The 24,818-nt window shown below is 44.2% G+C and overlaps 1 protein-coding gene across 1 annotated transcript in view; it reads right to left on the reverse strand.

Annotated features, from left to right (window-relative positions):
• Nucleotides 1-1,397: 1,397 nt before the first annotated feature.
• The window catches only part of IGSF3 (immunoglobulin superfamily member 3), a 172,241-nt gene continuing 148,820 nt past the window's right edge, over nucleotides 1,398-24,818 (reverse strand). Inside the window, exons 7-10 of the mRNA XM_054974605.1 lie at nucleotides 11,339-11,749; nucleotides 8,625-9,032; nucleotides 5,523-5,951; nucleotides 1,398-4,265 (exon numbers count right to left, since the gene is read on the reverse strand). Coding sequence (XP_054830580.1) covers nucleotides 4,015-4,265; nucleotides 5,523-5,951; nucleotides 8,625-9,032; nucleotides 11,339-11,749 — 1,499 coding nt within the window. The 3' untranslated portion in view covers nucleotides 1,398-4,014. The remainder of the gene's footprint in view (nucleotides 4,266-5,522; nucleotides 5,952-8,624; nucleotides 9,033-11,338; nucleotides 11,750-24,818) is intronic.

Genomic DNA, 24,818 nt, shown 5'->3' on the forward strand with positions numbered 1-24,818 from the left:
ACCGCGTGGTGTGGCGGTTAGAGTGTTGGGGGACTAGCGTCTGGGAGACCAAGGTACAAACAACCGCTCTGCCAGAGAAGCTAGCTGGGTGACTTTGGGCCAGTCTCAGACACTTAGCCAGACCTACCTCACAGGGTTGTTGTGAGGATAAAATGAAGGAGTGGGGAATAATGTAAGCTGTTTTGGGTCCCCACTGGGGAAAAGGTGGGGTATGAATGAAGTAAATTGTAAAAAGTTAAACGGGGGCGACAACACACAAAAATAATCATCATGAAAAACCTTCAAATAAGCAAATGGTGGGTTTTACCTCTAAAGATTCCAGTTTGGTGCAGTTTTCATGCTGCTCGAGAGAGAGGCTTACACACAGAAAATCAGCATATAAAGAATTACTTAATTCCCTTTAGTACTAATTGTGTGCTAGCGCCGACCATCTTGTCACATTCAAGAGCGTGTGTACCACTCGCCATCTGATAAGAATCTTCCTACGATTTGGTGTATCACCCTTTAAATAACAAATATAGTTAGGGCCTTTGGTGCAGTGGGCAGGCAGAAATGACTAGCTAAGGGCTGCTGCCACTGAACTACCCTCTTGATGTTCTTGTCCCTCCTGCTTCTGCCTCACTTTTGCTTTCCCTTTCCTCTATGAATTATTTACTCTGTTGCTACATTCGAGCAAAGGGCCCTCTAGCAGCAAATAGCGTAGTTGTTCTGAGAGGCCTACCTTGCTTTGTTTGGGCTGGGGCTTTCCTAGACTCCACATTCCAAGGCCAGTATACATCTTGCAAGATAAAAGACTCCCTCATCAATGGCGGTATGCCACGAGCTTTCAGTTGACAACTTGCAGATAAAGACAGCTTTGAGTGGGGTGGGGGTGGGCCACTCACCACAGCTAACTGCTTCCAAAACAGACATCCTACCTCCTGAGGAGGAGATGTACTCATGGCTGTAGTCTGTCCCTTCCTCCACTAATAATTTTTTTCCCTGGCTTAGGTCAGTACTTTGTCACTGCCAAGCATTTACCTTCCAATCCAGATGCAGGCTATAGCTTTCAGCACAACCAGGGAACAGTGGGTAAACGACATCCATCCCTTCACAGTAAAAGTGACTTCTCAGGCTACTTGGCAGAGCCCTGAACAGGCACATGTCCAACTGCTGGCAATAACAGTGCCTGTGACAGCTGCTCAATCACACACTCAGAGGAATCCCATGCACAAAATCTGTGCCAAGTGCACGGTTAGAGCAAGAACCCTACGGCTACCGACAGCTAGATCTGCAACTTGACAGCACAGGTACTGGAGAAAAGGCATCTTTCAACAGACGGTTTGTGTCAACGGGAAGAGGGAAACTTGAGTACCAGAGTCCCAAAGCCACCAAAAGCAGGACCATTAAGCCACAATCTCAACACAGTTTACTACAGCTCTCTCATGTGTGTTGTATAAAACATTTAGTGCAACATGGTACAAAGGTTTTTTTTTTAAAAAAATCCCACACTGTTTTCCCATATCATGCAAATGTAGCTCATTCCTTTTCCTCTGGGTTCATTACTGGAAGTTAAATCAGTGTTGTCTGAAAAGTCTTCTTAAAGCTTCTTACAAGCAAATGTCCATCTTCGTAATAATAATTTAAAAAGAAACATTGTCCCCAACTGGGCAGTAGATTGACAGAACAACAAACAAGTAATTTGCAAAAGTAATCTGTAATTATCAGTGCTGCTTAAGGGAGAATCCTCCCTGTTCCATCTGCAGCTTTGCATTTTCCCCAGAATCGCTGCAATCACAAACTGCTGGCCACTGGAGGTCGCTGTGGGACAGCTTACAGTAGTTGGAAGGAACCAAGAGGGAAAGAAAGGATTGTTGGTTAGGCAGAGAGAAGCACTGATGCTACTGGGTGAGTACAACAGATTTCCAATGCAAAGATAAACAGCAATGTTCTCTAGGGCAGGAAAACATCTTGCTGACTCATTTCCTTTTAAAGAGATGAACTGAGTTATAGTTCCTGCCCTGAAGCAGTATATGTACAGGACATTTTACATTTATAAAACAATAGACACAAGAGCCAGGGGCTCTTTTTATTTATTTTTGCTTCATTTCCATTTGCTTTTTAATTCCTCCTTTCTGAATACACTGCACAGGCAGGAGGATGAAGGAGTGTGTTTTAAGCACAGAGTTTATCTTGCAGAGGCAGGTGTAACCCAAGAAACATTTTGGATGCTTTTATTGGGACCCCACAGAAATCTTCCTCATGGTGAGAGGGGATGTTTTTCAAAACCTGAAAGGTTGGGTAAATAAAGTGGAGTAACTTGAACATACATGTCTCCCTCCGCCTGCCAGAGTATGGATGGCACCAGCCTCCACACAGATCTTCACAAACTACTACTTACATGGGGGTAATGTTTTATCCCCATAGAGTGGCTCCCATGGGACAACCTAACAATTTAAAAAGACTCTTTTCAGGTTGTCTCTCCTTCTGAGAAAGAGACGACTCTCTTGCTGGCTCCTCCTCCCACACTTTGCCCTTAAACCAAGATGGCCAAACAAGCCATAACATGTATTTACGTTATCTAGGTGACAGCAAAATATATTATCCCACATAGATTTAGTCATTCTGTGAAAAAGGTAGTGACCAGCTTTGCCAGGAAGACTTACGAAGACAGCAAAAGGCCACATCCTAGGAACCCTGTGTCTCTCTCTGTTCCCAAGGTTACAGTGAGGGGCATTAAGGAGAGCCGGGTCCACCTGTTATCACAAGAACTCCCCAGGTAGCACAGAACATGAGCAGCTGGCTTCTCCGAGGGACAGCAGATGCCCTGCTAGCACTGAGCCTCAATTTTGTTAACACCATGTCTTTCACAGAAAGAACAGCAGTTTTTGCCCTAGCATGTCTTTAAAAGTCTGTTTGTGGCTTTTGCAGGGCTGTGTGGAATGGGGAGGGGTGTTGCACCTGGAAAAATAAAGCCGAAGTAACAAAATGGCACACGCACATACAGGAGGAAAGGGAGACCCTTCCATGCTGCTCTTGCCGGTCAGTCTGGGTCATTAGCGCAATGGGAAACGGAAGTCAGTCGTCATGTCCACGCTTTCTCTGTTGTGTGGTTCAATATCCCAAAGCTATTACAAATCCAGGCCCTTGCCAATCTTCCCATTTCCTAAATCATTACTTTGGTCAATTTTCAAGTGTCTTTAGAGTTAGGAATCCAGGTTTTTTGTTCCTGCAGTCTCCAAAGAAGTGGCAGTGTGGTTTAAACCAAAAAGCAATTGTGTGCATTTCTAAGTAGATAGAATTAAGTGTTCAGGCAGCAGTGCTCGGGGCACAGAGGCCAGGGAATTTTTGCATTAGTGGCATATTTCGGCTTTTGCTTGACTGCAACTGGCATAAGTAATCTCCTTAAGCCAATTAATGGCAAAGCCACCCTCTATCTGTTTTCAGTCCTCCAAAAGACTTGAGAAATGGCTAGATACAAATGGGTGGCAGTGGCTGTGTGAGCTGGCATAAACCCTGCTGCTGCTTAGCAGAGAGAAGTTTCAGTTTTGTTTTCTTCAGAAGAAACCAGTCCAGTTTTCTGGGCCTCTTCAAAATAAAGGCTCAAGGATGGCATAAGATAATACAACTCTAACTCAATGTGCCCCGCCTCTGGCACCAAAGATCCCCACCATATTTAGAAACATGCTGGAGATTGTCCTCGGTATAATTCAAGAATGTGTCTTTGGGCAACAGAATTAAAGTCCAAAAGGCAGGCTGCTGAAAATGGAGGGGGGAAAAAATACGATAAGGAAATCCACAATATACAGTGAACGCATGGACTTCCTGTCCTCAGCTGTGCCTGTGTCTCCTCACACATTCTGACTGAGCTCCTCTAGTTCCAAAAGATGGCAGGAACCTCATCAAGGAGCCTTGTCAGGATCTAAAGTACAGATGCTGCAACAAAAAGACAACACACACACACACACATACACTTCCTTTGGGTTCCAGGTGCCTCTTCACTCTCCTCTTCCCTGCAGGCCTCTCTATAGATTCTTAATCTATAGTCCCCGGGTGGATGCTGAGAACAGGCGGCTCCAGGCAAGTGGGAGAGTAGTTGAGATGTGGCTCTTTGATCCACAGCAAGGGGACCCCATTCTTGCCTTCAGAATTCTTGCTGGAGTTTCTGCTCTTGAACCGCACAAGAAGGATGGTGATGATGAGGATGCCAAAGATGGGGAAGGGGTAAAAAAACACAAAGTAGAAGAGGGCGTCGTTGGAGCAAGTGACGGACTGCAGAGAGGAACCTGAGAGAAAGTTACAAAAAGCAAAGATGAACATTCAGGGCAACAAGATTCTGCTTCCTTTGCGCCACCCATCTAATAGCCACCCAGCAAGGCACCAGCATCCCTCAGGCATCTAGGGCTGCCTTATGAGGAGAGGCAGCTAGACACCCAGTTGGCACATGCAATTGCACTTACTATCCCCATTTCTTTTTCAGCCCTATGGGGTTCTGAGTCTTCTGCCACAGGCACTAAGATGTCAGAGGATGGCCCTGCATATGGTACTACATGTGGGAAACAACTTGCAGAGCTCTGCCTGATCAACAGGGCTCTTTTTCTCCCTCCTCCATTTGCGCTCTCTCATTCATATCCTGTTGCAGAACAGTCATCTTTCAGCAAGGGCTACCACCTGACAGGCTGAGTATCTTACAACTAGATGTAAACCTCAACCCAGAGTCTTTTGAGATGGTGTCATGACTATAGGGACTTCGTCCTTTAGGAAATGTCTGCTTTCTGATCCTGACTGGGTTGCAAATCTATGGCGAAAGACTGTGAGAGCGTTCAGTACTCCCTGTAAAGGCACTTTTGATGAAGGGCTTCTGGTTGCCCTGCTTCAGGGGTTGCAGAAGAAGTAAATGTTAGGTAGCAGCTGAGGATGTGCTTCCTGGTATTCTACTGTGATGCTACCACAACACAATTTTCTTCTAGCTACTACAGGGAAAGCCTCATTTAACTTCCTATGAGTGGGCCCAGTTTCTGCCGCCTGATTGCTCCTATGTCATTCCAAGTAATGTCTTCCACCCATGTATTTAGTACAGATTCTGTAGTTATGCACCACATTAACACCATATATCATGCTATGTAACTGTCATCGACCCTAAACACATGGAAGGAAGTTGCAGATGATACCGGGAACCGTGCTGAAACAACCACAGGATAGAAAAACCATACTCCAGGACGGACACAAGAGTCCCAAAAGACTGCCTGCGTATTTTGGCATACAAGAAAAACTCCTTGGAGAGGAGTCCCAGCCAAGCTCTGATTAGGGTCAGATAGAGTTTCATGAACCTCCAAAGTAGCAAACCACTGTTAAGACAAGTCAGGAGAAAGGAGGGGTATAAATTATTTTAATAATGTTTTTTAAAAAATCTTTTTACATTTAATCTGTGTAATTCTATCATTACTCTCCTTGGCAGATATTCTTCAGCACACATCAATTTTGTACTCTCAATGTACTTGTATTGCCATACCCCTCCATACCTCCCCAAATGATTCCCTCACCTGAATTCTGTACATAAACTGCTATGGGGCCAGATTCCTCTTCAGCCAGTTTGTACCATATTCCCCTGGGTCCAGGAAGCCATTCTTCCACACGGCATGAGTAATTGCCATCATCTGTAGCCCCTGCCTGCAACACAGTCAATCGGTACAGTGTAGTCGAGAGCCTCTGAAAGCGCAACCTGCCTTCCCAGGGGCTAGCTTCTTGGCTGAAGATGGCATCCTGGCCTACTCTCAATAAGACCTCCTTTTCTTCTCCATCCTTTTTGTGACTGGCATGCCTGTCTCTGCCGTTAGTCTTCAAAACAACCCATGATACAGCAAAGCGGGAATCCTGGCTTGAGATGGACAGGATGGTACAATCCAAATGAAAATGCCCCAGCTCTGGCACTGTGAGGTTGGCTGTTGTTGTGTCCACTTGTAAAGAGGCATCTAAAGATTATGAAAACGTACAGATAACCATTAGCCTCTCTCCTTGCACAAGCGTATATACACAAATTTCCAGATATGGCTTCTTTAAGAGGGCAACCAAGACCAATGCTGACAAGGATTTCTTTTTATCTTCAGCATGAGGGAGATGGGGCAGAAAGGCACTGGCCAAATGAATATTAAACATACTTCCAGGTCGTCCAGAGAGGACTGCAAGGAACCAAAATGGCTTGTGAGAAGCAAGGTGTAGTCAAATTGAGAAATCCATAGGGCAGTCACCACAAAGGGTGTGTTCTTGCCTCCTTAAGCAGCTCCTCCTTGTAATCTGAGAACCACTGATATGCCTTCCATCCAAGGGCTGACACTTGTATTATGGGGATGGCCTGTTGCTGGGCTCCCACCTGCCATCCAAAGCTCTAAGCTAAAAATCCATGAACTGGTCGATACCCTCCTAGCATATGGTTATAGCTACAGGAAGAACTGGGCATCTGTATTCAAAACAAAGGCATGTATTCCACCATGCAGTTCTGAATACTTAATGGCACTTCCGTCTCTGGAAAAGGAGGCAGTGATTTCCATGGATTCCCCTTGCCCTGATGCTAAGGATCTGCTGACCCCACCCCCCTCCCCCCAAAATAAAAATTTGATGGGCTCAGAGGACTGCAACTGGAAAGACTCACTCCGCGAAGTCTCGGGTTAATCCCCCCCCCACTAAAATTATGCATGTGAGTTATCTGCTCAGACAAAGGAAGCAAGAGAATTAAAATAGGAACGTTTCAATGACATTTATCCATTCACATTGTGCCTGTTAGGAAATAATTACACTTGTTAAATAATTAAGAATGCAGCCGACTTTATATTAAAGCCTTGCATTTTCTCCCCTTTACAGTGTCACCCCACAAAAGAAAATGTTATTGGCCTGAAGGTTGGTACATTTGTTAAGCAGCCCTGGAGGACTGGGGATGGGGGGAGAGAAAAGCAAGAATAATCACAGAACAAAGTGAATAGGTTGATGGATTGCTGGAGTACAAAGACATTCATTATATTTCAGTTTTCATAGTGAGTGAAAAAAGCTTATGGTATATTTTAAAACCTAAATTAATAATTTCTCTTTCTGTCCTTCACAGCTTAAGAGTAGCTGCAAAATTTCCACCTCTGTCTGTTTCAGTCTATCTTGAGGTAGTGAACAATTGAGAACTTTCGGCCCAAAAGGAGAACTTGGAAGCTTTGCTCTGATGCGTGCAGCATTCATAATGACTACTGCCTGGAGGCATCCTTCCCCCAGAGACATTGCCGTCTTTTCTTCTTAGGCCTGAATACAGGAGTGGGGGGCGGTGTTTTATAAATGTGTCAGAGATAAAACTTTCACATTAGCACTGAGTTTTGGCTTGTTCTTCAGACTGCAAATTCTGTCTGCAGAGATTATGGCCCTCCTTAACTCAGTTCTGGTATCTGCTAACTCTACTATGGATACTCCATATGAATAAATCTTATGGAAGTATATGGGATTTGTATCTATCTCTGAAGGACTCAAGAGGAGATTCACTGATTTGAACAGTTTTTCACAGAGCAATCTCACCTTTCATCATTTCAGTATCAGAATATCAGAAATGACATCTGAAAGACAAATCTTTAACTAAAGCATTTCAAAGGCAGGTTACTGGCTAAATGTTAAAAAATCTAATTTCAAATGTTCCCATCATAGAGCACAGTTTATCGTCATACTTTAATGGTTTACAGCTTTCTATAAAGACATCACATTAGTCCTTTATCTCCTTTTAGAGCTGCATCTCTCCTTGCACTTCTTTCTAATCTCTGAATTAAAATTCTTAACCTGGGTGTTCAATGAGACGCTGAAACCATATAATTATCTCCCTCCAACGCATACACAAGATCACAGTACCTTTTCCATCTAACAGATATATCCACTTTTATATCAAGAGTTGCATATCTGCCCTCAAACCCCTGAAATCTATTACATTAAAATAACAGATCCCTATTTTCAGCATACCACCAAGCACCCTTTACCCCAAGATGACCTCTGAGGTCAGAAAGATAAAACTGGGGAGAACTTGATATAACCTTCCCTGGTACTGTGGAAGGGAGACAGAAACATCTACCAGATTTCCACTGTAATCTTCCTTCCACATTACAAATGGAGATGACAGAGGGACATGGAAAACATTGCTCAGCTACTGCTGTTACCATCTCTTATCTCAGTGGCATAGTTGTATGGCTAAAGAAAACAAAATTAAAAAGGGAGATAAGGTGACCACATGACTCTAAGTCTCTTTCCTGGCTCCTCCCCCTTCAGCATACCTAAAATGAGCATCTGCTGGCTTAATACAGCAAACAAGGGGAGAAATATTTATTCACTAGCAACTGATTAATTAAAGACAAGCCAATAACTTGTTTCTCACCAAACAGTACATTCATTATTTCTCTCTCTCCCTCTCTCTCACACACAGTCACACACACACACACACACACACACACACACACACACACACACACACACACACACACACACACACACACACACACACACACACACACACACACACACAATGGGGCAACAGGGAGAGAGGTGCAAATTACAGATGGGAGTCTCATAGTCAAACTTATCCCACAGCACTAACTGAGCTTCTCTCTGCATAGCTGCTCCCAACACTTTACCTGGCTGCTTCACCACAATCGTGGTCGGCCCGGAGAGGCTTTCTGCCCGTTTGTACCATGTATTAGTGGGGTCCAATAGCCACTCCTCCACGTGGCAATTGTAGATGCCACTATCCTGCGTGGTTATGTTCTGAATGGTAAGCAGGTACAGGCCCGGGGAAGGGCTTTCCAAGCGCAGCCTACTCTTCAGGTCACTCATTGTTGCCAGCTCCCCATACAAGACAGTGGCTTGGCGGCTCAGCTTTACAACCTCTTCTTTCTCTGGGTGGCCAGGCTTCCACACATACCATTCCACAGACAAGTGAGAAGCATGGCTGCTCCGGCTGCTGATCAGACACTCCAAAGTCACCCACTCGTTCTCTAGGATGGTAAGGTTCTTCAGGGTCTGGTTTACCTCCAGGAGGTTATCTAGGGGAAAAATAGACAAAATAAACAAACAATATTCAATTGCCCCCAAACTGGCCAAAGTGGCAGCCTCTCTGTTTCACAATTTCAGCTCTGCAGCCTATTGGCTTTTCATCCTATATTTAGAACTAATGATTTTTATTTAAAATTGCTCCAGTGTAGGAGTATTGGATTTCTGCTGGTTCTATGGATTGTCTAGCATGGCTCTGAAATTTTAAAATCACACAGCAGTTTTATTCCATTGTATGGAAAACACCCTATGGATACCACTGATCCAATTTAAAGACAAAAAATGGGACACTTTTTGGAGCAGCAGCCACAGGTCACTATTAGGGACTACGAAGCTCTCTTACAATAGTAAAACCTTTAATGGATACAGCTTCCTTCCTGAGTTACTGCAAGGTGCTGGTTTAGCATGATTTTGCTCTACAATGTTGCCAATAAGCTTGCTTAAATAGTGTGCGACTTAAGACTCTCACATATAGCACTGAGACTCATGTTAAACAAGGACTGTGAAGTTTGGTGCTAATGTTGGTCTACCACTTTAAGCTTCTGATTGCAGAATCTTTAACACTTGGTACTGATGACTCACCAACAACTTGGGCCAATGTCAATACCTTGAATTGTACTGCATGCATAGAAATGTAGACATTGTGCAGCTTAGCACGTCAAGTGTTAGTCAGGGCTTAACTTTGAGAAGACTTTCTTTTGCTGCTGTAACACTGAGGGTGGTAGCTATTTCTCCAAAGATCAGGAACAAAGCCTCCCTTGCTTCCTCCTCTTTCCCTCCTGTGTCAAGCCTAATCTATTCTTCCTTCCCAACTGTGCTAGTTGGGGGGGGGGCGCAGGGGGCAGGAGGAGACTGCCCTTCAAGGACAAAGCATGTAAACATCAACAAGCTCTCTGGTGTGATGCATAGTTGGTAAAAATGGCTGACCCTCTTGAACCTTTTCCTATAACAGATCGCACATCTCTCCTGCCCATGTCCATTTGCTGACCGGCAGTTCCTTGATTTATTCAACACTTTCTTATTTCCTCCATTTTCTGCTCCTGTCAAAGAAACTATTGCCCCTTAGCAGCCAGCTTCCCTCCTCATTAAACTCACATTTCCAAGACACAGTGTATGAGCAGAGAAACATTGCTCCACACCCCCAACGGGACCCAGGCAATGTGTAAAATTAAAAAGCATACAAAGGAGAAGGGAAAGGAGAGGAAAGGAGGAATAGTACACAAAGCTTGCCCAAGCAAACCGATTCCTCCTCATTAGGTTGCCAGTCATGAGATGCAGTCTTGGAAGCATAAGGGACAGTTTGCCTAATCCTTCCTCCTGTTTGAGGCTCTTTGAGCTCCCATGAAAGAAAGCACATCCTTGTTTCGCCAGCCTATTACAATTTGTAACTGCATGAAGGCACACAAAATAGTCTACAAAAGAACACCTGAGCATGAAAACCTAGGCTCCGGCAATGATAAAGAGAAGCATTCTGAAGGCAGTTCAGCACGAGCGTTTATAGGCTCTTGGGTATGTCTGTTCCATGAGCCACAGCCTTCTACGATCTGAAATACTTCTGCCAAGCAGAAGCAGGAAGTCTTGAGCTGTGACTGTCTGCCACAGCTTACATAGAGGAAAGTGATGTGGAACTGGGTGTAAGAAATGTCAAAGCTACATTATACTTCCATTTCCTCAAATACGCTTCCCTGCATTTCTAACTCTGTGCCAAAGAAGCCATGTGGTATATTTTAAAGCATTTATAAGATGGGGTAAAATAACATGGACAGAAAGAAAAGCAAGGAAGGACTACACTGAAAATCATAGGAGAACATGCCCTTAGTACAGCTAGGAAGCCATAATCTATTAATATGATGGCAAAAGAAGCCAGGTTTAATTTTAATTTTACTTCATTTAATTTTACTTCATTACCCAACACAGTTTATATAATTCTCCTCTCCTTCGTTTTATCACCACAACAACCCAGTGAGGTAGGTTAGACTAAGAGTGTGTGACTGGCTGAAGGTCACCCAGCAAGGGAGCAGGGCAGAGCACGGAACTGAACCTGGGTATCCCATATCCTAGTCTGTCACTCTGGTGGTGTTGGGTGGGAGGCGAGGTGAAGACAAGGCAAGATATGCAGTAAGGGAGTTGCAACTACAATCAGTTAACAAACAGCATTAGATACTGGCAAGATGAAATACATGAATATTCACTATGGATGAAAACCTGGTTCAATTCTGGAACAAAGTGCTATGAAAGAGGATTTGCCCCTTCAGAGCACCCACTCCTATATGCATATTGCTTGCACTGGACATATTACCTGGCAACTTGACTGTGACTTCAGTCCGACCTGAAACTTCCTCTGCCAGCTTATACCAGGCGTGGTTGGGGTTGAGAAGCCACTCCTCCACATGGCAGTAATAGCTGCCTGTATCGCTGACCTGTGCCCTCTGCACTGTGAGGCTAAAGAGTCCTCCAGACAAGGACCTCTCAAACTGCAGCCTCCCCTTCAGCCCTTCTTCTTCTGCATAGGTACCATACTCAAACACAGAGTTGTGAGTGGTCTTGAGGATGAGTCTGCCATCTGTGTCGGCTGGCTTGTGAACGTACCACAGAACAGCAAAGTGAGAGTCTGGACTGGTCTGAGACTTCACAGAGCAGTTCAGAGGAATGGCCCTGTTCTCCACCAGAGTGATGCTCCGCTTAGATTTGCTGACCTGCAGCTTTGTCACTGAGGGAGGAAGGGTGAGAGAGAAAGAATGATCAGTTAACTAAGAAAATAATGCTTCTGGACACAGTAAATAATATAATGCTTTTATAGTATTTTTAATACAATATAGTATTTTTATTCATTTATCTGTAACACTGAGCGCATTTGCACTTGTGTGTATAGTGCAACTGCATTCATACAGACAATTTACACAAGTCTGGGAATATTCTGATGTTATCTGTGCAACTACATTTTTATACAATTGCATGAATATCTATCCATCTCTTTCAGTATCTACTGCCCTGGTCAACTCTACCTCAAAACAGCTCTCTCTGACTTTTTGCCTTGCTTTTGTGTCCTGCCCACCTGTATCAGCAACCACACCCATTTCCACCTGCAGCCCAGTCTTCTTGCACTCCCATTCCCATTCTGACTCTGGAATCTGCCGGAATGACAATGGCCTGCCCCATTTAATCTAGTTGCTTCTAACCTGAATTTGGTAAAGTTATTTTTTTAAGGCCAGTCCAATTTATTTATTTATTCAAAACATTTTTATCCATCTGTTCAGAGGCCAGCTTGAGTCAGCCCACAAAGTAAATGATAAAATCATAAAACATAAAATCACTAAAATGTACAGTGATTAAAACCCAGCCAATAAAATCTAGAAAGTCTAGAGTCACAAATCTGATATGACTTAGCAAACTAAGTCTTATATCAACCAAAGCCGATCAGATAAAAGATACCACAATATCTGTTTTGTATTTCTTATTCTAAAACAAAGTTGAGTCACAATGTGCTATTTTAACAGAGACGTATTCCTCCCTCAACTTGCTTCTGACTTTTATTAACCCCGTGAGTATATAAGCAAATAGAATCTAAGGTACAGCACCATTATTCCACAATAACTGATCATATAAACAAGACATCACAGAAGATTTTATAGTATAACTTGAATCACAGTTGAAAAGATTATTGAGAGGTGTATCTTGAGCTCTAGAGCATCCCAATAGGTTTTATAAGCTTTTCTCCACTGCTTCTGCCAATTATAAATTTTTGCAAGACTATATACAGTGGCAATACAACATGTAACATATTGTAACTCCTGCCTAATGTATGTGTGTTCCTAAAGCACTCTCTAAAACAACAGACACTGCAAAGTCACCATGTTGTTCCGACTGTCATAGCTCTGTGGAGTTCTAGCCCAAGCTCTAAGTCAAAATTCCGATGTCTTGCAGAACACTAAAGCATGCACAACCACAGCCTGTCTGACTTGGGTGCAATCCTACAGCCTTCACAAACAAGAGAGGGCATTCCCTCCCAGTGTAGTCTCAAAACCCACACCTCCTTTAACCCTTATTAGTTAGGTCAGGCTGCAGTGTTGGATACGTGGGAGGAAACCGAAAGAAGGTCATATACAAATCATTCTTAAGGGGAAAAAAGAGGCAGTTCTCATGACAAAAGAACTTTGCTATTCTGATACCGCATGCAAGGTTTATGCATCCTGGCAACACATTAAAAAGTTCCCCTGGAGCCTATATTGCCATTGGCTTTAATCGGTATGCTAATAAAGATAAGATCGCTGTGCTATGCGATGACATGACATATAGAGGAAAGAAGCCCTCATCTCCTCTCTCTAGGGAGCTTGCTTTAATAGAAAGGCTTAGGCTCAGACTGCTGAGTAGATACTTTCCACCTTATTAATTTTAGGAGAATAACCTCAACCACCAAGAGGTGGCAACATGACCCAATGCTCCTTCCTTGCTGGCTCCAAGAAGAAAAATATTTTTTTCATGTCTCTGTCAGTGCTTGGAGTCCTTGAAATAAAAAAAGCAATAAGGGAAGTGAACTGATTCACAGAAATTCTACTCCTTCCCCTTTGCCCCCCTCCCCATGCTAACAGTTTATTTTTAATTGGCACTGGATTATTTTCTGGTACTGTTGCTAAGGAAACCTCAGTTGCTATAGTAACTGTATATGCTAAATGGGCAACCTATACTGTTTGTAAAGTACCATGCACACTCAAGTGAAGGCACTGTGTATGTTCACACATATGCTAAGTATACATCCTGTCCCTCTACCACTGGGAATATGCTGCATCTGCACCTTGCAGCACTAGATTCAGGCTTCAAGGCGCCTAGGTTTATTTCCCCTGAAAACAATACAGGAAAATCAGAGAGGGGAAAATGGGAGTACCATTAATACCTGACACTATAAAGTGGCATACTCTTGTCCTGTACATGCTGGGTGTTTGTTTCTCCAAACTGAATCAACAGATCATGTTAGTAACAGACAGGATCTATAAATCCCTGACGTGTACCAAACAGCAATGGCTGCTGATGTATAAAGTATAAATGCATTTGCTTCACAACACCATGTGGTCCAACACTTTAAAGCTTATATACAAAGCTTGCTTCGACTTATTACTGCCAATGTTTGGCTAGAGGAGGAGAAAGTATACAACAATTTTGCAAATGATTATATTTGGGGGAAAGGTTGGCTTCAGGAACGTTTCACTCCTTCCAGGTTAGTGGGGTTCTCTGAGACCTCTCCCCTCAGTTGGAACTTATTTAGAGGGGTAGACTCCCACCACCTACTCAGCTCACCTGTAACACTGATTCTTCCCCTTCCCTGGCTCTGGTTCTCTCTCCTCTAGCTTAATGTAGTCATGAGCTCTATAATGCTACCGCAGAGAGAATCCAAAGGATATGTTCAGATCAGTGTTAAATACAGTACAGCAGCACTGAGCTGGCTTCATGTGCTCTCTCAGCCTCTCTTCTAGGCTCACAAGGACACCAGTTCCTTAAGTGTGATCTACAGGCATCTGGCGTAGCCCTGTATCAGCACAGTACAGCCTAGCCCTGTGGAATGTATGACAGGACAGCATGCCGCCCGTGGTGCAGGTGCAATTTGCCACTTGAGTGCTTGCCTGGGGGCAACTATTATTCATTGCAGGCATGCAGCATATTTGGGCAGAGCTATAAAGATGATACACAGTGGCAGCAAGTTCAGCATTCTGTTCTTGCTCAATCATTTTAAGGTTAACGAGTGTTCTCTCTTTTTTGTTGTTGTCATTGTCTTTTTTTGTTTTGAGCATTTTGGGTGCTGGATTTCCCTGCTTCTTTATTTATTTATTTATTTATTTATTTATTTATTCAATTTATATACCGCCCATCCCAGGGGCTCTGGGCGGTGAACAGTTAAAATTGATAAAAACATTTATACACCATTAATATGTGACTGATGCAAAAATAATGTTGGAAAGTGTCTTCGTTTTAACAGGAAATAGAAATAATCGGGAACGTTAATGGGAAATTTTTACACGACTTGTGACAGTAAAGACTCATGGGTTGTATTCACACAAGGGTGAAACTATCTTTCAGTCAAACCAGCAGGGATGAGCACTTGATTACACCCCAAATTTTTGGCTTTATGATGCAATCATCATTTAACAGTGGATGTCCCTCACTAGACACAGACAGATGGTTTGATAGGAAAGTACTGGAGCGGGCACATGAGTTTGAACAGAAGGTGTCAGAACTCTATAATGGGAGAGTGAAAAGAACAGCAACTGCAGCCTAGGTTTCAGAACTCAGCCTCAGGCCCCCTGCATGACACACTCCTGATCCTAGTGTGTGCATCCAGGGTATACCTAAGGTAATGAGTGGTGGAGTACACGAGTTTAAAGACCCTGGTGGTGAAACTGCACAAAACCCACACACTTTTGTCCAGGCACATGTGTGCCTAGGCACCCACATACCAAATCCATGGCAGCTTCCATGCTCTACACAACTCAGGTAACAGCCATTCAAAACAGCCAGTCAGCCGCAGTCTCTATTATATCAGTTGAGACACAAGTGGAAGCAAGACATGATAAACAGTGAAGGCTGCTAAGTCGTCCAGAACACTAGTAAGCTCTGAAAGCCAACTTCATAATTTACTATGGGGAACAGGAAAGCATCTGAAGAAAGTCAGTATCTGGTTATGTCTAAATCAAACACAAACAGTTAAATCCTAAACAGAGTTACTCCCAAGCCCACTGAAATCAATGGATTTAGACTGGAGTAACTCTGCTTAGGATTTCACTGCAAATGACCTTGGAGCAGGCAAACAAGAAGGTAACATCAAATACTGCTCATAATTACTGAAAATATGATTAGGCCACTGAGTCCACTTGGAGTTGCACCACTTTTAATGAAATCTGCTTCAAGCAGTAAGGTTGCTTAATCCTGACAAGGCATAACAAGCCAAAGCATGTTAAATCTGAGGTTTAAAGTTAGCCTCAAGCATTTGTGTTCTACCAATCATAGTTCCCTTAGCTCAAGGGCGGAATGCAATTGCTATCTCTCAATACACAAGGAAAACAGCAAACCCATCTGGGGATAAGAAGTTAAGAATGACCTTATCTATTAAGAGTCTACTGAGAAAATCTGGGAAGGAGAAGTTAATCATCCACTGGAATTTGTCCACGGGGTTCAATCCTCCCCCTCCTTTACTCTTGCAGAAATATGGAAAAGGAACTATCATCACAAGCACTCCGTTTAGATTTACTTGCAAGTATCTTCAACTGGAAAAAAAGGCTTTTAAATTCTATGGTAGCTATTGGGCTACATGACCATAATTCCCTAGAACAGACCATAACTGCATTTGCGTGTGGTCTCATAGGTATCTCAGCTATGTGGCAGTAATAAAATTGATGTAGCACTATACTATTTAAAAATGTACACTGCTTGCCCCCCCCCCCAAACTACAAAACTAACAACTTTAAAGGCAAGTGGACACTATTCTTGTTTTTATGTAGAATGGGTAGTTTCAGGTTTTGTCTATCTAGTGAAGTTGAGATTGGACCTCTGATATCTCAGGGTGAGCGCAACCCACTGTCTTTCATTGCAACAGTCCCAAACTGTATTTTGCTTCTTTGAGGGATATGTTTTAGGTGATGGGTCATGTCTTTCTTGAAACATTTGTCATCAGACCATTATATAGGCAGGAAACCTAATTTATAAACTTTTGAAATGCCTGTGTGCTTGTATGTGCATTAAAAATAATTGTGCCTTTTGTCCTTGGACAATCTTCCACGAGCAGAGGGAAGTCATCAGTGCAGGCTGCATAGCCTTTGTATTCTTGTTAACATGTGAAAAGGCAAGAGACCCAGAGGTCCCAGTAAATGAGCAACAACAGTGATAGATGTTGCACCCAAGGGGGACCAATCCCCCAAACAAACAGTGGTATAGATACAAGCCAGCTCCCTTCCCTTAAAAAATGGGAGCCCAATAGTAACTTGCCTTGGTAAACATCTGGATCTATCGGACAAAATGTCATTCATGGAGCAGTTTTATAAAAGATGGTCCTTTCATCTTATCCTTTATCATAAGAGTTTAAAAACAGAAAAAAAGAAAAATCAGTTATCATCAGAACTTAGTTTGGGAGTAAATGATAGATGCAGGGTGTTTGCAGCTCTCTCACAATTCAACAGATCAAGAAAATTAATCAGGCAGAAGATAAATTGTGTGTGTGTGTCTGAGAATAGAAGGAACTGGCCAAGAATGGTGTGTGTGTTTGGGAGGGGGGGGAGATGCAGCATTTGGATAGAGTAGTGCCAAAACAAGCACACTGTCCCATGGGACAGCACTCATCTGAAGAGGGAGGGCAGGGGGGGGTGTCTAAGGCCGCTTTGTCCCACTTAAAAGAATGCTAGCTTCAGGAAAGAGTGCCTTCAAAGGTAGGTTTCTCCCTGAGAGAACTTAAGAAATACTACAAACTTTCCCAGTGTTTGTCCTCGTTTTTAAAGCCTCTTGACAGAATGTGGCCATTTGATGTGACAGGAATAAGGGCAACAGGATACGCAACAGTGATCCCCAACATGGTGCCTGGCAGCACCTGGATTTCACTGTGTGTTTCCTGCTTCCCACTTGTTTCTTCCCCGGAGCAAAGAGACAGTTCTGGATTTCAACTGATTCACTGCGGCAGGAGGTGCTTCTGAAGGGCCCAAAGGGAGTATTAACCTTTGGGTCTGCAGGGAGCACCACAGGAAGAGGCTTGTCTTGGGAAATCATAACATTCTGTTGAACCTCCCAATGTCTTGTGATTGGACCTAGCCTTCATGGCAGCCATTTTTTGATTGGTGCTGCCTCCCTATGGCAGACATTATGTAGTATCAACCACTATCTATTCTCAAAATTCCTCCAAATTTTGAGGCTCACCAAGGTTAGGGACTACTGACAGAGGGACTCTTTATCACAGTCTGAATAATAATCGATGTAGTCCACTAGCAAGACCAATTAATCTTGGTATGAACCTACCAGAGTAAGGGTTCTTTCACACATTATGTAGACAATACAGCTCTATATAACATCCTGAAGGGTGTGTGTGTGTGTGACAGAGAGTATTAAGCAGCGCTGTAAACATCATTGAGGCTTTCAAGCATTAACCGTAAGCTTACATACGTGCAAACATCCTTTACATATATAGAAAACACATGCCAGCCCCACCTTTTGCTGTAATCTTGCTGCAGACAGATGTGTGACCTACAGTATCTGAAAGATGCCCATTGGAGCAGAGGAAAGATATACAGCTTCTCTATATTTAGAGGTCATGCACCCTTAAATATCAGTTGTTGGGGGCATCAGCAGGGAAGGGGAAGATATTGCCTTCCTGAAGACTTCCTAGCTGCATTTGATTGGTCACTGTAGGATACTGGTTTACATTGGATCTTTGGTTTGATTCAGTGGTACCCTTGTGTTCTCGTGAAAATTGCTGCTGAACGGACAGAAGAAAGCCTGTAACTCATTTCCACTTACTGCAGCTATCGCAGTTTTTCTACTGAAGGGTTCAATCTCAAAAGACAGGTTAAAAATAAAGATTATTATAATGGATTGAGCCTTGACAAGAGGGAAGACTTTTTACCATCATCCAAAGCAATGCAAGTATGCATGTCTTCACAATACATCCCGTTTTTCTGATGCCAGGTATCTACTTGTGAACTGGCAGGAGAATAGTATTTTTAACTAAACAGATTTAGTTGAAAAGGTGCTTTAGAACCATTATAGAAAAAACACACAGGAGTCACGGAGAGGGCAATCCTACAGAAAGGCAACTGAAAACAACAAAAGACGCTAGAGTCATTCACAATTAGATTATTTACTTCCCCTGGAAATCAAGAGCAAATAAAATAATATAATAATTACAAATGAAGGACAGAGACAAAAATACAGTGGTCACTTCCCTAAGGAATGTGGTAGTCCAGCTTCTACATGCACTACTATCTTGTTTAGCAGAACAGAATTCCTACTCTAACTGGATTAACAATACCCAAATTGCATTAGGCAACATGAGCGGCTGGATGGTGCAACAGGAGTATGAGCAACGGAAACAACATTAGAATCTGCTACTATTATTACTGCCGTTATTTCACTTGTCACTTTGCTATAGCATTCCAGTAACAATGAATTATTGCCTGAAAGCAGGCCACCTTGATTGAATTACTAGGGAGGATATGGGGGAAAAGCTCACTGGAAAAGTATGACAACTTCAACCCTTTCCTGAGAATCTTGCAACTGCTGCCTGCTTCCCCAACTCCCTCCTAAATAGCAAACTTCAAACGACCACCAGAGTAGGCTTTTAACCTCAAGAATAATCAGTTCCGTTTCCTGCAGACCTATCAGCTGAGGTAATTATGCTGCCTGCTTGGTCATCCACCCCAGTACACACTTAACTGGTTGTAGTTTGGGATCCAATTTCCCTCAAAAGTCTTTTTTCTGCACTCATACATTATACAGGATGTGATGGTTAGTTTATTAGTTCTGCAAGCTGCCCTAAACTACTGGAAAGATGGAGCAAAACACATGAAGCTGTCTTATACTGAACCAGATCCTTGGTTCATCAAAGTTAGTATTGACTACTCAGACTGGCACCAGCTCTCTTACTGAAAGATCTTTTTAACTGGAGATGCCAGGGATTCAACATGGAACTTTAATAACATTTGCTAACAATAACATCCGATTTATATACCACCCTTCAAGGAAAACTTAGTGCTCACTCAGAGCAGTTTACAAAGTATGCTATTATTATCCCCACAACAATCAACCTGTGAGGTGGGTGGGGCTAAGAGAGCTCTGAGAAGCTGTGACTGACCCAAGGTCCCCCAAGCTGGCTTCAAGCAGAGGAGTGGGGAATCAAATCTGGTTCTCCAGATTAGAGTCCTGCCACTCTGTCTTAACCACTACACCAAACTTGGCGTGCCAAGGAGATGGTCTCCCACTGAGCCACAGCCACTCTTTTTAGATAGAAATATTTGCTTTGGTTCAGTTCAGAGTGGTACAGCATGGGCATACCTCATGAACTGGAAAGTAGGTTGTGATATTCCTTACCCAGTTTACACAAATTATCTGTTTCTGAGGACCATGGGTCAGCTCTCAAAAAGTTTTAATTATACCCCAGAGGGCTCTTCTGCAACAAATATTTTAGATATTTCTTTTATTTCTCGCATTTCTGCAACGATATCACACCAATACACCTTGTGCATGCTAAAGTGCTGATGTCAGAAATACCCTTCCCCTTCCAGTGGGAGACAATATGATCTGTGGAGCGGAAAGAGACCTCAGATTCATTGTTTCTCTAGCAACAGTTGGGTACTAGCAATTAAGACTGCATCTGTTCACATGAGAAGAAAACATATGCCTACCAGATCATCTGAAACAGCCACATTTCCAGACCCTATCATTAAATTTTTAAAAAGATGGTCTTCACAAGCTACTTTCTTATCAAAAACCTATTTGTGACCCCTCCCCCCTTTTAAAGAATTTGAAAAGTCTGCATATGCATGTGCTCCAACTGCAGGCCACTGGTATTGTGCTGGCATCTTAGGCTAGTGCACAGGTGCAGAGTCATAGGGAGGCAGGTGGGAAGAAATCTGGGACCCTAACCAAGGCACATTGTGGGGGTGGTTACTGGATGCACTAAGGGCATCCACCAACAGTTCCCAAATAGAAATGCTGTGCTTAGTACTGCTTCTTTGGAATTCTTTCCTTGTCCCTAAAAGACCCTAGGAAGCTACAAATCACATAAAGCAATAAAATGGCCAAATGTCCTGGGTTCAAATTTCATATTATCAAGATAGTTTCAGGTCTTCAGTAGAACATCATCAACTTCAAGACCAACTTAATTTCCAGGTATAAGCTTTCAAGAGTCAAGCTCCCTTCTTCAAATACGTTTGATAATGGAGATCCCTGTACCTTTATATACCAGTCAGAAAGAGGGAGGAGTGTTGCAAATAAGAGTTTAAATGATCAAAGAAGGGATGAAATTATCAAGGCAATTTAGTACCTTGTTTTGAAAAACATGCATATCCACATACAACAGGTGCCATTTTTTTGGGCGGGGGAGAAGGCAGCTATAAAATGTTAGCTCTAGAACACCCACAATTTTTTCTTTTAAAAAACAAGTTAAAAATGGAAGCCTTCACAACATGTCAAAATTTGAAACCCACAAATAAAAAGTCTATGGGAGAAGAATTTAGCACAAAATTCATTTGCTGTCAGAAAAACATGTACGCCTCACTGATCTCTGGTGAATTAGAATATGGAGATGAGAAAGATGGAAAAATAGAACCTGTATCAAGCAACAGATTCAAAGAACAAAATTACAAACTGAGCTATTTCATCAATGGCTCATCAAAAAGCCTTCAAACATAAATGGCACCAGCACAAACAGAAAACATTTAATTAAACTCTATTCAAAGCAGTCATCCTCTAAAGAAATCCACTTATTTACTTTGCAGGTTGTTTGCTAAGAGCTAAGATTTGTAAAGAGACTCTTTAAAAAGTGGATTGCAATGCCTGTGCACTCCTCAACTTAAAAAAATTAACCCTGCACATTCAGAATCTCAGAAAGTAGTTTTCAGTACTTTTGTTTTGTACATCCTGCAGTAAAACTCTGGGGAAGTGAATCTCACCCCCCTCCAAATCCTGAGTGATCCAAGGAACTTTCAATGAGCTAGTGAAAAGTCATGTGTACATGAATCAGACACTGTGGTAAGAAGAAATGCTTGTAATCATAAACAGCAAGTGCTATTTTTCTGTTTCCATTGAGAAAGACTCTAAAGTTGGTCAACCAATTTGCACCAGAGTGTCACTTCAAAATCCATGGTGAGTAGGTAATAATGGTTCAGCTGTCCATTGACCTTAGAACTCTCCTTTTTGGCCCTCCCAAATCCTGTCTAGTTACTGTTGGAAATACAATACTTGGAACAGTAGACCCTTGGCCTAAGCCAGCAAGGGCTTTTCTCAAGTCTTGTTTATAATCAAACTTAGTTCTCAGCTCTCTCTATGGGAACCTATCAGCCACTGGCTACTGAATGACAACTGCAGCCACTGCCTATGCTAACACATTTTGAAAAAAAATTGGGATACATGAAGGGGAGCAACCAAATAAGAAAAAAGTGGTTTAAAGTGTTAAATAAACTTAAACACATGCAGGGCCAACTACGGGTTTGATGGGATTCTGGGCAAAAAGGTTTCCCATTGCATGTACGTGCATATACACCCCCTCCTGGAAAAGGAAGCACAGCCGCCCCAGAAATCCTTTTCATCAATTCAAACCCCACTGGCACCAATGAGGCTGAAAGAAGTCAGAGGGCAGAGTTGTGCTTCCTTTCTTGTCTATGTGCTTCATGCGTCTAGAAATGAGAGACTGCCCCAGGATCATCACGGGCAGGCATATAAAGTGAGCAAGAAACCTAAGCATGCTCTGGAAGGGAGGAAAGACTGAGCAAGTTGCCTTCCCTGGGTGCCTTTCCCAGCCATGTACTGGCAGAGCATGAAGATAAGCGTAGCTCCTTCTTCCTGAATGCCCCTCCCAGCACAAATGGGAGACTGTCCCAGAAGCCTCTGTGACATCATCATTCTCTCTTGCAAGGCTTCCTTCCCACATTAGTCAGGGCTTAGCAATGGGCTCTCCTGGAGCCCCAGCAGCTGCCCAGCCATGACAACCCTTGACATTGTCCCTATGAATAGGGAAAGATTCTCTTCCCTCCTCTAGTATACCCCAGAGTGATTGTAAAACATTTCTCCAGAAAATTAAATAGGTGTGTTTAATTGCTTCATTTGATACATTTGACTGCTGAGGCTACATGTTCATTCTCGGCTTAGTTGCAATACAAGGCTCTGGTAAAGTAACAGAAAGTGAGAATTAAGCTCCTTGTCTCCGGTGCCTCTGTCACAAAGCGCATGCTCATCCCCACAAGCATCTGGCATGTCTCCTTCTGACAATCCCATTATGAAATGTGTTGGAATTGTCAAGAGGCCAATTTGAAGAATATGGAATTTCCAGTCTACAAGCCCCTTACTGTGCCCTTGGTTTGTAGTTATCCGAATGTCTTTTCCTAACTGTATGATTCTTTTAAATGACACTATTGAAATCATGATTAGACCTGGGCACGAACGGAAAAAAAAATATGAACACGCTGTTCATTATTTGTTGCCATTCATGAACAAGGACAAATGAACAGTAACGAACATGACCTGTTAATGAACATGTTCGTTGTTTGTTGGGGCCAGAATGGCCCCCTTGGGACTTAAAGAGCCTATATTCACAGGGAGTGTTCAGCAGGCTCTCCTCCTGCCATCACCCAAGTTTGGTCAAGATTGCAATTGGGTTCTTGGAGTTATATATTCCCAAATCTGATGCCCCCAGGAAACTCCCATTCAATACAATTGGAGCCATCAGGTGACTTTGGCCCCGTTTACAAGTGGTGGACTCGAACCCCCATGGTGGGCCACCTCCTTTCTAGGGGGCAGGGGGGGTTGCCTGCTCACTGGCAGCACCCCCCATGTGCCCGCCTGCCAGGCCTCAGAGAGGCCACCTTCCAGGAGTCAGGTGATGTTGGCGGCTGCTGGACCTGGCGGACTTGGGGAGGCAGTACTAGGCTGCCTCCCCTCTAGGGAATGGGGGGTTTGGCTGCTCGCTGGCAGCACCCCCACATGCCCTCCCGCCATGCCTCAGAGAGGCTACTTTCGGGACGCCAGTGAGATGGACGATGTCAGCGGCTGCCGGGCCTGGTGGGCTCGGGGAGGCGGTGGTGGGCCACCACCCATCTAGGGGATGGGAGTCTGGCTGTTCACTGGTGGCACCCCATGTGCCTGCCCGCCAGGCCACAGAGAGGCCACCTTCCAGGAGCCAGGGATATGAGTGATGTCGGCAGCCACCGGGCCTGGTGGGCTCAGGGAGGCGGTGGCAGGCTGCCTCCCCTCTAGGAGGCGGGAGGTTTGGATGCTCGCTGGCGGAACCCCCGTGTGCCCGCCCACCAGGCCTCAGAGAGGCTGCCTTCCGGAAGCCATTAAGATGGGTCATGTCAGTGGCTGCCGGGCCTGGTGGGCTCAAGGAGGCGGAGGTGGGCTGCCTCCCCTCTAGGGGGTGGGGGGTTTGGCTGCTTGCTGGTGGCACCCCCCATGTGCCCACCTGCCAGGCCTCACAGAGGCTACTTTCTGGATGCTAGGGAGATGTATAGCATCGGCGGCCGCCAGGCCTGGAGGACTTGGGTAGGCGGTGGCGGGCCGCCTCCCCTCTAGGGGGTGGGGGGTTTGGCCGCTCACTGGCGGCATCCCCAATGTGCCCACCCACCAGGCCTCACAGAGGCTACTTTCTGCTCGGCCGAAAGGTGGGTCATGTCATCGGCCGCTGGACCTGGCGGGCTAGGGGAGGCGGTGGTGGGCCGCCTCCCTTTCTTGGAGGTGGGGGTTTGGCTGCTTGCTGGCGGCACCTCCCATGTGCCCACCCACCAGGCCTCAGAGAGGCTGCCTTCCGGAAGTCATTAAGATTGGTTATGTCAGTGGCTGCCGGGCCTGGCGGGCTCAGGGAGGTGGTGGTGGGCCGCCTCCCCCCTAGGGGGTGGGGGGTTTGGCTGCTCGCTGGCGGCACCCCCAATCTGCTCGCCTGCCAGGCCTCACAGAGGCTACTTTCCGCTTGGCCGAAAGGTGGGTCATGTCATTGGCTGCTGGACCTGGTGGGCTAGGGGAGGCGGTGGTGGGCCACCTCCCCTCTAGGGGGCAGGGGGTTTGGCTGCTCGCTGGCAGCACCCCCCCCCCATGTGCCTGCC

The sequence above is a fragment of the Eublepharis macularius genome, chromosome 3 (genome assembly GCF_028583425.1).
Source record: "Eublepharis macularius isolate TG4126 chromosome 3, MPM_Emac_v1.0, whole genome shotgun sequence".
NCBI lineage: Eukaryota > Metazoa > Chordata > Lepidosauria > Squamata > Eublepharidae > Eublepharis > Eublepharis macularius.